Source organism: Dasypus novemcinctus, chromosome 8 (genome assembly GCF_030445035.2).
Source record: "Dasypus novemcinctus isolate mDasNov1 chromosome 8, mDasNov1.1.hap2, whole genome shotgun sequence".
Taxonomy (NCBI): Eukaryota; Metazoa; Chordata; class Mammalia; order Cingulata; family Dasypodidae; genus Dasypus; species Dasypus novemcinctus.
This window is the reverse complement of record NC_080680.1, coordinates 106,017,064-106,030,759: the sequence shown is the minus strand read 5'-3', so window position 1 is coordinate 106,030,759 and position 13,696 is coordinate 106,017,064. Positions and strand designations below refer to the sequence as shown.

General features: G+C 56.3%; 1 protein-coding gene across 6 annotated transcripts in view; it reads left to right on the top strand.

Moving 5' to 3' along the window:
• ZNF618 (zinc finger protein 618) overlaps window positions 1-13,696 on the top strand; it is a 180,155-nt gene that overhangs the window by 119,524 nt on the left and 46,935 nt on the right. For 4 of the 6 annotated variants that reach the window (XM_004470128.5, XM_023592173.3, XM_058302509.2 and 1 more), the window contains exons 4-8: window positions 7,140-7,217; window positions 7,814-7,852; window positions 12,098-12,187; window positions 13,102-13,137; window positions 13,221-13,298. In XM_004470128.5, coding sequence (XP_004470185.1) covers window positions 7,140-7,217; window positions 7,814-7,852; window positions 12,098-12,187; window positions 13,102-13,137; window positions 13,221-13,298 — 321 coding nt within the window. Of the gene's footprint in view, window positions 1-4,227; window positions 4,324-7,139; window positions 7,218-7,813; window positions 7,853-12,097; window positions 12,188-13,101; window positions 13,138-13,220; window positions 13,299-13,696 lie in introns of all 6 variants that reach the window. The other 2 variants (XM_004470126.5, XM_058302508.2) reach the window with 1 other exon arrangement.

Genomic DNA, 13,696 nt, shown 5'->3' with positions numbered 1-13,696 from the left:
TAGACGGTGAAGACGAGGTGAGCTGGGCTTACGGCCCTCGGGGCGTCCAGCCACAGCGCGTTTCTTGGTTCCAAGAGATGAGGACGGCCCAGTCCATGGGGGCGTTCTTTCCCCGGCCCAGGGAGCTCGGTGGGTCTGCCGGTCCTTAATCCCGAGGCGCCAGCAGGAGGGAGCCGGGAGAGCCACGGCTGTCGGGGCACCTGGGTGGATCTGGACTTGCCCAGGGGGGTACACGAGCCTCTCCTGAGCTCCTCTCAGATGTGGGAGATGGACCAGCTGAGTTATTTCCAGAGTTAACTCGGGGCGGGGGGGGGGGGGGGGGGGGCTAGGGAGGGGCTAGGGCCCTTTGTCCCAGCGAGGAGGCTGGGAATGGGAGGGAGTCTCAAGTGTTCACGACTTACAGCTTTGGGGGTCGGGGTGAGAGGGAGCGTGCACGTTCCAGGAGGTCATTTCAAATTCAGTTAAAGAAAGGACTTTGGAACAATGAAACTGGTAGCAGAATTTAGGCCTAGGAGGGAGTGAGTTCCCTGTCCTGGAGACGGGTGAGTGAAGGTCACTGGACAGGGTGTGGGAGGAAGCATCAAGGATCACATGGAAGGCTGGGTGCTCCCAGGTCGTGTGTGCGTGGTGAGCCTCGGGATCCAAGGGGTGGAGGAGTCCCCACACCAGGGGAGTGGGTGGCAGGAGGCGGCGGCGGCTCAGCCACGGCCTTGGAAGGAGCAACAGAAAAGCATGACAGAGCCATTCAGGGGCAGCCACGTGGGTTTTGGCTGGTGACAAACCCAGGCAGCGAAGGTGCCAGGCCCTGCTCCGTGGTGCCAGCTGATGGTTGGTTTCCTGTTTCAGCAGGTTGTTGGCAGGGCTTTGCGCCTGAACCCGCCAGAACCAACACCCAGTGTCACGCTGCAGCCCCTCGGAGACGGGGGGGTCTGGCCGCCTCCCGGGTGCATCCTGCCCTCGCTGCTGGTTCTCCATCTGGCAGGCGAGCTGGCGAGGGGGGCCGGCCGTCATCCAGCAGACCCGAGGCCGTCCCGTTGTGGGGCTTTGCACAACCCTTAATCTCTCTGAGCCACAGGGTCCTGAACGGTCGGCGGGTATAGTAAAACCTGCAGGTCTTTCCAATAGGATTGTCGAGGGGCAGAGTGAAGTGAGAGGCGTGGAAGTATTCTTAAAGGGGGAAAGTCGTCGTGGCAGATCCCAGCGGTATTAGCAGAAGCCCTGGGATGTCGACCCATCTGGGGTTACCTCCGCAGTAGCGAGAACCTGCGAGGCCAGGGGCCATTTTTGTTCTAAAATTCCTGAAGGAATCTTGAAAAGTTGTATATGCCCTTTCATGTTTTGGAGTTGACCCCTTACATTTTTATCCAAAGTTGAAGTTATTATATGCAAAGGATATCATTTCTGGAGTAATGTTTTGGGTTTTTTTTTGTTTCATTGGTGTTTGAAAATGAAAATGTGAATCATTCTTTCACCCAAGGGAATCCAAACACCATTGCAACTTGATACCCACCGTCAGCCATTTAAAACACAGGAGCAAACTCATCTTTAACAGTCAGAAATTTTATCTTTTCTCCTTGAAGTCCTATTTCCAGCCCACTTCTGCCACAGCATTTTATCCAAATGTAATATGTTTTTTATGCTTGAAGTCTTTTATTGATCACTGTTTCACACTCATCTGCCACAACAAGATGTACATAAATTGAAATTGAAATTTAAAAAAAAATTCACTGGGATTACAGAGCTCTACATTTGAAAAACGTTTTTCCAGATTGAGTTATTATTAGTATACAATTAATCAAAACACGTTTTGATAAATATTAAATGTTAAAGTAAAAAATGATTGAAAAATGTACCTCTTAATGAAATGGATGGGGCTTTATTTTTTTCTCAATTGGCTCATGTATCTGTGAATCCATATTTCTTACTGCTAGAATGTGTCAAGATTCAGCATTAATTTAATTTCTGTTTTTCGATGTTCATAGGTGTAAGTGCTTGGAAACCTCAATTATATAAAATAAGGAGCTAGGGATGGATGGATTTTGTTTTAGCAGTGTCATTCAATTCTTTGAACTCCTTCCAAGTAGTATGCCCAAAATCACAAAGGGGTCTATCATCAGATGTTATTTTAACAGTCTCCTCGCTGACAACTCCATTAGATCCTTCTTCAGTTTTGTTGAAAGCCGAGAATTGGAAATCACCCGATTCGGAAAAGGAGTTGTTCCCCGCTCATTAGGTTCACTCGCTCTCTAATGCCGACACCCTTGTTTCTGATATCTCTTTGTTTAGCACCCCAAGGTTTTCATCCCCCAGGGATGGCAGCATGGTAAGATTAGGGGCTAGTGAAAGACATGCCTGTTCTAACAGGGAAGAAGGGTGAAGAAGGGGGCTAGGGGTGGGAGACCCAGCTGGAGGGGAGCCTCCCACCTGCCGCACCTCGACTTTAGGAAAGAATACTTCTGGGAGGTGGTGGCTGGGAAGTTGATTCTCCTGAAGGTGCTTGTGCTCACATCTCCCTTGGACCATCTCTCTAGATGTTTGGTCTGAGTCCAAGCCCCAGAGACTTCGGAAGTCCGCTTGTCCGTGACTCGGTTTCCCAAGTCATCCTGTCCTCCAGCCAGCCCTGCGCCGGGCAGCTGTTGAGTCTTAGAAAGAAGAGGCGCATTTGTTCTGGAAATAGCAGCTTGCTGGGAAGCAGAGGGACCATCTCCCTGTCCCCAGCCTTGTGTGTGTTCTCCCATTCACTGACGGGATTTCTGCTGTGTTGCGTTTTGTGTGTCCTGAAAGGCATCTGAGCTTATCTGGAGCAAGCTGGGTGCAGATAATGAGATTTGAGGGTTGCTCCCCTATGTCCCTTGTCCTCAGGAGACTGCCCTCCTCTCTCTACGTCTTCCCCCCTCCCTTCCATGGCCTTGGCAGCCAGTCCCACCCGTCCTCACCTGGTTGGCCCGACCCTCTCCAGAGGGAGCTGAGCCAGGCTTTCTGCCAGGTGATGAGAGAACATGCTTGACACGTGCTGTTAGGCTCTCGTTGTGGCCTCAGTGACGGCAGGAATGGGGTAGAGGGAAAGCCTGGGGCCCTGCGTGCTGGTGTGCCAGGGCTCTCAATGGGGAATGCTGGGGAGTCCTGTGGCAGGACCCAGGCCTGGTAGGGGGAGCCCCGTGGCTGAAGGGGCCACACAGTCCTCTTGACAGTGAGGAGATGGCCTGGCATGGTGGGAGCAGGATGGCTCTGAAGCCCCGAAGGCCAGCTCTGAGCCCTGTTCCTCTCCAGCCACTAGCTGAGTGACCCAAGGCCTGGACGCTGGGCTTTGGGGACTTTTACGCTCATTGCTGAGTAGGCGTTAAGTTGCCCTACCACACCAGGACTTCTGGAAGGATGGCGGACAGATATGAGACCTGGGCATACTTGGTCAATGGTCAACATAAATGTTCTCTTCCTGGTGCTTTCTGCGAGGCTGATTGGGTGGCAATTGCGCTTGTGGGCTCTGGTGTACGCAGAGCAGCCTCTGGCACGGTGTGTTGTCTCACCAATCCTCCCTCTCCTCGTCTGAAAAATGGGGATACAGATAACCCTTGTCTCCTGCAGTTGTGAGGAGTAGCTGTGCTGATGTCTGAGGAGCCCTGGAGTCTGGACCCCTCCCGTCCCCATTTGGTGCATGAAATGGGGCAAGGGTTGGCACACACCTGCCCTCAGCCTTGGCCTCTGCATCTGTGCAGTAGAGTCTGAGGTCATTACCATGCAGAGATGTTGTAGAGATGTAAATGCAACAATGAGAGGCGGGCCTGGCACTTGGGGGCAGGTGGTAATGGGCACCTCTCCTTGCTGGAAGGTTCTGGGGGAGAAACTTGGTTACACCATATTATGGATGATTTTTATGTTGAACCCATGAATCAGAATACACAGCCTGTCTGAATTTGTAAGAGAAAACACAAAACTTTGGGAGAATTTCAGCCAGTCTCTGCCTTATCCCTGCCACTTAGGGGAGCACGCAATGCCCACGGGCCAGTGCAGGCACTTTGGTGAAAAGGGGGGACACGTGCTCTGGTCTCCTCCGTGTTCAGGTGGGGAGACTGAGGCCCTGAAAGCGCAGCCTGGACTCCAGGTCCCTGTCCCCCCCGCCCCGAGTCCAGTGCTCTGAGCCCCTCCCTGGCTGACTTTTCCCCCCTCGCCAACCTCCCAGGCATTCCCCGACTTTAAGGGCTCTCTCTGATTTCTTACGTGATTCAGATGGAAAAACGCCCGAATGCAGCCCCCACGGTGGACCTGTGCGAAGCCGGTATTCAGGGACCTGGACTTTTGACCAAGCGTTGAGATGTGCATCTGGTACGTGATGGCCGAGGGCCAGCATGAGGGTGGGGCCTGGCTAGACCTGGCCTGTCAGCTCCAGACCCCTGAGCAAGCCGCGCCTGCCAGCGTCTGCTGCACCCTGTAGCTGCCGTGTGTCAGGGAATCTGAGCCTGTCTGGGGCCCCTGGGAGTGTGTGGCTGTCTGCAGGAGGGGTGGAAGGGAGTTTGGAAATCTGCAAGTCCAGAACATGCTTCCTATGGGCTGCGGCTCTGTAAAATCATCCTGGGGTTCCATGGCCAAATATGTTTGGCAGACCTAGAGTCCAGCAAATTTTCACTGCCTAGATCCTGCACTGCAGGACTTCTCAGAGCCTTTGCACCTACCCCTGCAGCAAGGTGACCTTCATACTTGTGGACCATGGGCCTCTTTTCCCCGGGATGTGTTCAGGAAGTTGGGCTGCAAAGAACAAGCTTTGAAAAATGCCAGTAGTAACAGCAGCTGTCGTTTATTGATTGCTGTGTGCCAGGCACTGTGCTGACAGCCCACAGTATTATTTTTTTTTTAAGATTCAGAGTACCTGAGGCAGGTACTTTGCCACCTCTGTTTTACAGAGAGGAAACCGGAGGTTAGGTGGCTCCATAACCTGCCCTGGATCCTCTGGCTGGTATGGGGGAAGTTGGCTCTAGAACCCAGGTTGGTTGGCTCCCTCCAGTCTGGCTGCCCCTCTGGGTAATCTCCCTTTGCCCCACCTCCTGCCCCCTGCCCATCTTGTCCCTTCCCCAGAGAACGGAGGAGGCCCAGGGTCTAAGAGTGAGTGAGGAGCAGGCATGGCCTAGAGCTCAGGTGTCCATCCTGCCTGCCTGCAGCACTCTGTCCGCTGTCTCTGAGACTCAGTGTGCCAGGAGGCACCCACTCTCTTCTCTCCCCATGGGAAGAGGAGGCCTGGAGCTAAAGACCCACCATGCCCCATTACACCTGCAAAGGGGGGAGGCTGGGAGGGAGGCCCCACCTGCCCTCAGCCCTCTCCAGGGGTCAGGGGAGGATCCCCTAAAACCCGTAGGGAGGTGGTTAGAATCAGCAGCAATGGGAGGGAGTTGGGGGGACCCCTCGTGGCCCACAGCCCTGTCCGTCAGCAGGCAGCCATCATACAGTTTGCCGACAGACCTTAGGTCACTGCGTCCACTGGGAGGATCTGGTCTCAGGGCAGAGCCAGGGCCGTGAGCGTCCTGCCTCCCGCAGGCCCGGCCTTCCGTGGGCTTGATGCCCCGCCTGCTCCTCCATTCCCTCGCCGTTCTGCCCTCTCACCTGTGAGATTTTGCTGCACATCCCCCCCCCCCCCCCGCCCCCCCCGCTGCCTGCTCACCCAAGGGGCTCTGTCAAGAGTCCTGCCTGGGCCCGCTGACCCCTGCACTTCATTGCCGCGGCCCCATCCTGCTGCGATGTTCCCTGGCCCCGTGGGGCCCTGCTTCTCATTAGATTGAGGCACGGACTGCTTGTTGCTCAGTGCTGGGGCCTTGGGGCCTGGCACGCTGAGGGTGCTCCCTGAACTCTTGGCGCATGGAAAGAGCATTGGCAGACACGGTTGAAGAGGGGGCGGGGGCAGAAGAAAGTCGGGGCTGTCATTAAAGCAGGGACAGGTCAGTATAGTGGCAGACGCTGCAGGATTATTGAGTCCCCGCTGGGTGCCAGTCATGGGGCTAAATGCAAAGAAGTACACAGGCTGACCTGTGTCCTCCATGGGTTTGTGTGTTTCCCTGGGTGACAAGGTTAGCACATACACACCGCTAAACCAGTGGTCCTGGGCCTGACTGCTAGGTGACAGCATCCCTGGAGGGTCCAGGAGACAAAAGGCCGAGTCCCAGGCCCCCTGCCCCAGCCGTCCCAGCCCACTGGGCCTGGAGTGGGGCCTGGAGTGGGGCCCGGGCCTCTGCACTGCTGTTAGGAAGGGCAGGCCTGGGCCGAGGCGGTGCCAGGTCTGTGGGCCGGTCCCGGTAGGTGTGGACAGGTACGGCCTCTGCCCGCCTCGGCTCCAGCGGGCCCGCTTGTCTCCCTGGGCCCTGCACAGGTGGGCTTTTCCTCTGTCTCATCTGAGATGCCCACTGGGAGACAGAACTCAGCTGCTTCGGTCCACCACCCCTGGGAGAAGGGCCAGGCGAGGCCAGGCGCCCTCACCGTGCTGGTCTGCGTTCACCTAAGGGAATACGACCGCTCCTTGGCAGATGAGGGGTCGTCTGGGGCGTGTGAACGACCTCTGCTCTGGGGTGAGGTCGGTACTCTTAGACCCATTTTACAGATGAGCAGGCTGGGGCTTAGAGTGTCAAAGGAAATTGCCACAGCTGTTCTGCTGGTGAGGGGCAGAACCGGTCAGGACCCAGGTGCACCTGACTCAAAGCTCGTTCTCTTAACCTCTGTCCCACCTTGGCAAGGAGGAGTGGTAGCTGGGGATTATTCTGGTGCATTCAAATAATGACTTTTTCACGTGGTGCCATATATTCCTTCCAGAACACTCTTCTCATCTCCTTTTTCTCTCAGGATGCAAATATGAAAGTTAGCTCAAGAAGTTACTTTTTCCATCTTACAGATTTGGAAACTGAGGCCCAGAGATGGGGGTGAGTTACTCAAGGTCACGCAGGCAAACTGGAAGTGGAACCCCAGCCTCCTAGTGTGCAGCTCAGGGCTGTCCCCACCGGTCCTCGCTGCTCCCTGGCTGCTGGGACAGGACACTCAGTGGATGGTCCTTGCCTCCGCGGTGCAGAGTTAGTGGTCGTGGAGGCGTCGTCTGTGGGCCCTGGGGCCTTTGGGCACAGGTGTTGGGTGCTGGCTGACCGGGCCTTTCCTTTTGTCTCTTGCAGGGTCCTATGAGTGTGGAATCTGTGGCAAGAAGTACAAGTACTACAACTGTTTCCAGACCCACGTACGGGCGCACCGAGGTGAGCGGAGCTCCCTGCGGCGGGGCCGAGGGGCTCTCACCCCCTCTTCTCCATCCCTTCTCCTCCCTGGCCCCTCCCGATGATCCCAGAGGCCCTCAGAGCACCCGTCTCCTCTGGTCTGACCCCTCTCTGCTGTAGGAGGGGCGCACAGGGCAGCATGCAGGGTGGGGGCTCCCAGCAGACTGGCAGCTGGGCCCCGGCCCCCGACTCACCCGCTGCCCTGGGAAGCCCCCCGTCCTATTTCCTCTCAGAACACTGCCATGCTGCTCGGTGTTAGCCCCTCCCGGGAAAGCCCCCTGGTACCTCGTGCGCCCCTCGTGACGGCCAAGGACTGGGGCCAGGGAACCGTCTCCCTTTCCAAAGATGAGCAAACTGAGGCCTAGAGAGGGAACAGGAGGAGAGCTGCTCCGGGCAGGGAGGGAGGCGCTGGCCCAGGGCTGGCCGACATTCGGGGCCCAGGACAACTTTCTGACACTCTGTTCCTGCAGAGCCCTGGGAGGAGAGCCCCTGGGGGGCCGGCTGCCCTGCGGCGCGCTCTTGTTTGGCACCAGCCCTGTTTTCTTACCCCTTCTTCCCTTCCTCTTTCTCTCTTACAGACACTGAAGCCACCTCAGGGGAGGGAGCCTCCCAAGGCAGTGAGTATTTTCCCTACTTGCAGCTGGCGGGTCGAGAGCTCAGAGGGTGGGAAGAGGAGGTGCCCCATTCCTTCCCCTGGACTGCCCGTGTGGCCCCGGGGAGATACACTTGTCCAGGCTTTGGGACCAAGGACCCTTACGAAGTCAGAACACGGGACCTCAGGCAGCCTTTCCCGGAGTGTGTTCTGTGGAGCACTGTCCTAGAGATGTTAATAGGTGTTCTGTCCTAAAGGGTTCTCTGGCCGGATAACTTTGGGATACCTTGAGTTACACAAAGATGAACAGGTTTCTTGGCTGCACGACTTCTCAGGACCCTCAGATGGCAGATGTGCCCTTGCACCCCTGCAAGGGGCACAGCGTGTGCAGAATCTCTTCTCTTCTCTTGATGTGGACTCGTGGGGCTGGGGCTCCATTGCTGACTTTGGGAAATGCTGTTTCAGAGACGTACCTCATGAGCACGCATGGCTGCAGGCATGAATTGGTACGAGGGCCAGGGGGTGCAGGACCTGGCTTCTGGAGACAGTGCCCCTGCTCTGCTGCCCACAGACCCTGCTTGCCCTCCCTCCAAATCTAAACCTGATAAACCAGATGGGAGTGGACTGGAACAAAAGAATGTCCCCCACCCAATAAAACTGAGCTTCAAAACCCAGCAACTGCACTCAGTGCATACCTGACCCAAATGCCCGCACGTCCACCAAAGGACTCTGTGGGCGCCCCAAACCAGAAACTGCCCACATGCCCAGCAGTTGTTAACCAGGTAAAGAAATTCTAGCACATTCACAGGAAGGATTACTGGGGACAGGTGGAATGAATGATTTATCCCAGCATGGATGTCTCTCACAAAGTTAAGCCAAAGAAGCTGGACGCAGAGGAGTCTATCCTCCGGTGTTCTGCGTAGAGAGAGTGCAAGAGCAGGTGGAATTCACTGATGCTGGTAGAAGTCAGGGTCTTGGGTACTCTTGGAACAGGGCATAGGGGGCTTTTGGGGAGCTGGGTCCTATTTCTTCATTTGTAGCATGACTGTAGAGGTGTTTTCAGTTGCAAAAACATTACAAGCTGTACGCCTACGAGCTGTGCACTTTTCTACGTCAGGGGCCAGCAGACATCCTGTAGAGAGCCAGATATTTTTCAAGCTATGTGGGCCAGAAGTCACGAACGTAACTGTTCACCTCTGCCACTGGAACACAAATGCAGCAGAGGCAACGTGCAGGTGAATCGGTTACCAAAGTGGGCAGAGGTTAGGGCGTGGCCCACAGGCCCTGGTTTGCCAGCCCCTGTGCTGCATGCCTGTTACCTTCATAGGAAGTTTTTAGTAATAGTAAACAAACAATACCCAAAGCGAACGCCAAACAAAGCCACCCGAGGAGGTGCCTTAGCTGAACAGGTTAACTGGATTGTGGATTGGTCTTGATATCGTCCCTTCTGGGGTGCCTTCCCATCTAACCTCTGCTGGGATTCTACCACCATTTGGAAGACAGGGCTGAGGTTAGCCCTCCACTTTCTAGAGGAGACTCTGAGGATGAGGGAGGCTAGGAGCCTGTGCCCCTCTTCCCCAGGCCCCCCTCGCCCCTCTCCCCGCCCAGCTCCCTCTGTCGCCGGCTCCTGTGGTCTGCCTTGGTCAGCATATGTTTGAAGGACTTCCCTGTTGGTCTTCCCTTCTCAGCTATTCTAGGTCTCTGGCCCCTCTGGCAGCCGCTCAGGGGTCCGTTGTGAGCCTCTGGCTTCAGTCTGTGGGAGGCTCACTGGCTCTGGAAGGCCCTGTGTCAGGGCGTTTTTCTCCCTTTCGTTCCTTTTCCTCCCTGGGGGTTACCTCCCTGCCCCGACCGTGGTGCCTTATCGTGGTCTCAGTTCTGCACCCCGCACTGACCAGGGAGGGACATGAGGGGAAGGCTGTCTAAGCTGGCTTGCTGAATGGGAAGGCATGAACACCTGGACCAGGCTGGGAAACCCTGGGAAAGGCCCCAGGAATCAACACAGCCGTTCCCCGTCCCCCCAACTTAGAGAAAGAAAGAGAGAAGCCGTACCCCAAGGTGGGGTTGGCACTTGCTCGCAGTTCCACCGAGGCAGAGGGAGGACCCGGCCTCTCCTCCCTTGCATCCCGCCTCTGCTTCCCCCCCCCCCCCCCCCCGCAGATGATTTGGGCGTGGGCATGGAGGGACCCCCTCCCTGGAGGGTGGTGGCATGCCTGTTCCCTGCCTAGGCCCCCCGCCCTTAGAAGGTCTGCAGTGCCAAGGTTGTGGGCTCCTTGCTCGGGGGCCAGTTTGTCTCTGTGGCCCTTTCGGGCACTAAAGGCATTTTCAGAGACCTCCGTGGGGGGTGGGAGGCATCGATGTCTTCTGCGCCCCTTATATGGGCTAGAGGGGGCCAGAGGTTTTCCCGCAGAACTCCTTGATGCTGTGGCCTTGGGATGTGGGGGTGGTCTTGTCCAAACCTGTATTTGGATGCTGAGGAGCAGGGGGGAGGCCCAGAGGGTGCCCACCCAAGACTGGAGGACGGTACATGTGTCAGAGAGGGCCCCTGTGCCCTGACTCAGCCTTGGCTAGGAGTAAGTGAAAAGGTGAGTCCTCCTCTTCCCTGCCCCAGTGCACAGCCTTGGCAAGCTGCCAACCGTCCCAGTGCCTGAGACCCCTTGGGGAGATGTGCTCAGTGGGCCCTCACTGGATCAATGGAGGGGACAAGATACAAGGTACATGCTCATGCAAATGCTGGAGAGAGTTGTCGGTGTGAAGAAGGCACCATCCTATGTGGTTACAGCCTCAGACTTTGCAGAGACCTGGAGGATTGTGCATACTCTAGCCATGTGTAAGTTATCTGTTGCCATGTAACAAATCAGCCCAAAACTCAGTGCCTTAATTTAAACATCTCACAGTTTCAGTGGTCGGGAATCTGGGTGTGGCCTCGTTGGGTTTTCTGGGTCTCTCTGGAACTCTCACGAGACTGAAGTCACATGCCGGCCGGGGCTGTCTCGAGGCTCAGCGTGGGGAGGTGCTGCTTCCAGGCTTACTCAGTGGACGTCGGCAGGGTTTGGTTCTTCCCAGGCTGTTGAACTGAGGGCTGTTTGCCTGAGGCTGCCCTCGTTCTTTGTCACGGGGATCTCTCTGTGGGGCAGCTCACAACACGGCAGCCAGCAGGAACGAGCAAGCACGAGAGCGGGAGGTAGATGGGGTGAGCAGGACGAAGGTCACCGTCTTTTGTGACTTTGAGAAATGACATTCCATCGTGTCTCAGACAAACACCACGCACGGGTTGGCGTAATCAATGGCACTGTATTGGCTCCTGGCTTTGCGCCTCGGAGAAGATGAAAATCAAGCCGTCAGCAAGGGGGTGCTCTCTCCCAGAAGATGGATGCTGTGGGGCTCACGGCCACAGTTCTTGGGTCCTTGGCTTTTCTGTCCTGTGGTGGCAGTGCGTGTGGTGGCACCCTCGCCTTTCCCGTCTGGGTCTGTTGAATTCCAGCGTCTTCTCCCAGGCCTTTTTTCTTATAAAGCCTCCAGTTGCAGGATTAAGGCCACATCTCGACTGAAAGGAACGTCTTCAAGAGGTTCTGTTTGCAGTGGGTTCGTACCCACAGAAATGGATTAAGATTACGAGCACATATTTTTCTGGGGTGCATAATTTGACCTACCACCCATCACTTGTACTGTTTCCTGGTCTCTGGGTCCAGCCCAGACTCAAGGCGAGGGATGTAGAGAAGGGCCTGATACAGCAGGCAGCGTTGCTGGGAGCCAACTCCGCGTCTCCTGGCTGTGGCACCTGGGGCAGGTCGCTCTGATCCTCGGTTTCCTCATGTGTAAAATGGACTACTAATTCCTCCCTTTGTGTGGGAAGCACCTGGCCTGGTGCCTGGCCCATGGTAAGCACCCAGGAAGCGGTAGCTGCTGTGACATCGTTCTTCTTATCTAACTTCCGGCAAAGGGAGGCAGGGCCGGTTTTGAGCCAGCGCCTTAGGCCCTCAGCTCTCGCAGTGTGGTTTAGGGCTGGGCTGGGGAGTCACTTGAAGGTCCCTTCAATGTGGGATCTGCCTGGAAGCAGGGTTGGGGCCAGCACTGGGGTCTCCAAGCCTGGAATACATGGGGGAAAGGGAGCTGGGCACCCTCGGGAGGGGGCAGTGCCGAGGGGCAGGCTGACTCGGGATTGAGTCTCCAGGGCCATCCGGCTGGGGCCAGGCTGGGCTAGTCCCATCTTGGGTCCCCAGATCAGATGAGCTAGCAAAGCCCTAGTAACGTCTCCCTCCGTCTCTTGCAGACAACTTCAGGTACACGTGTGACATATGCGGGAAGAAGTACAAGTATTACAGCTGCTTCCAGGAGCACCGAGACCTGCACGCCGTGGATGGTGAGTCAGGCCCATCTCAGCCCCCGGCTTTCCCCTCCTTCCTGCCACCGGGCGAGGACCCCTGGGGCCTGACTGAGCCATTGCTCTTCAAGACGTAGATTTGTAGTCTTGGAATGATAGAGTGTTGGAATTTCAGAACCAGAGCTTTAGATCGTAGGCCCTGAGAACACGAAAGAAGGATTGGAAGGACACCCCGTTAGCAGTGGTCAACTCTGGGGGGGAGGGGCTTGGGTGAAGGGGGTGTCCCCATCATACTCTGTCTCCACTTCTCTTTAGATCACCTCAAGTGAAATGGCTGGTTTGGTAGGTCAGAACCAGTCAAATATTGGCAATTTCATATTGAGACATTTGACAATTTTATATTGAGTATTCATATGCTCCGGTAAAATTAAACCAATTTTTAAAAATGATCAATGGCACTATAAAATCTTAGATTCTAGAGTTAGAAATTAAAGCATTACTTTTAGGAAATGCCTCTTTAGAATCTTATAAATCCTAGAAACAGGGTCTTCGAGCTGGAAGGGATCTAAGGGGTCCCCTCTGTAGCCCTACCCCCCCAGCCCCAGCCCCTCTAAAGCTGGGGCAGCCTGGCCCCTCCACCTGTTGCTGTGGGCGCATCCTTGCTCGCTCTCTCCTCCTCCTCTTCTCCTGCCCGACCCTGCGACCCTGCAAGGTGCTGGGGTACAGAGCCAAGCCCAGGCAGGAAGCGTCTCCCTCCCTTGGGGGTGGGACTCCCACCCACGGGGAGGCTCGAGGCTGCTTCCACGCTGCCAGGGCAGCCCACGTGAGCCCTACGATGATGAGCTCGCCGGCACGGAGCCTGGCAGCAGCAGCAGGGGCGCTGTGGGCAGGGACTAACAGGGCTCCTCTCTGCTTCTTTCCTTCTGCGGCTGCCGCCTCCCGCCTGGGCACAGTGTTTAGTGTGGAAGGGGCCCCCGAGAACCGGGCAGGTAAGTCCTCGGTGATGCCCCCTTTCCCCTGAGCTCCTGAGATCTGGGGTGCTCAGACACTAAGGCCATGTATTCTCCTACAGACCCCTTCGACCAAGGTGTTGTGGCCACTGATGAAGTGAAGGAGGAACCCCCGGAGCCATTCCAGAAAATTGGGCCAAGTATGCGGGCCTCCCCCTGGGGCTGGGGACAGGGTGGGGAGGGGCGGGGCTAGTCGAGGGAGGCGGGGCTAAGTCCCAATGCTGGAGGGAGGAGGGTTTGCTCATCCTGCAGCAGTAGTGCTGGCCACTGTGTGGCTGACCTCCTTGTAGCCCCCTTTGCCCACCTTTCACTGTGTGGCTGGCCTCCTTGTAGCCCCCTTTGCCCACCTTTCACTTGGGCTGTTTGGTGTTAGGATTTTAACTTTTGAGGATAGTACAGGGTCAGAGTCAGGGCAGTGAAGGCACCCGGGCTCGTGTCTGAGCCCTGGCTTCTGCCCCTTACGTGCTCGGTGCCCTTGCAGCCTGTTAGCCATGCTGAGCCTCAGGCTCCTCACCTGTGGAATGAGGATGACATTTCC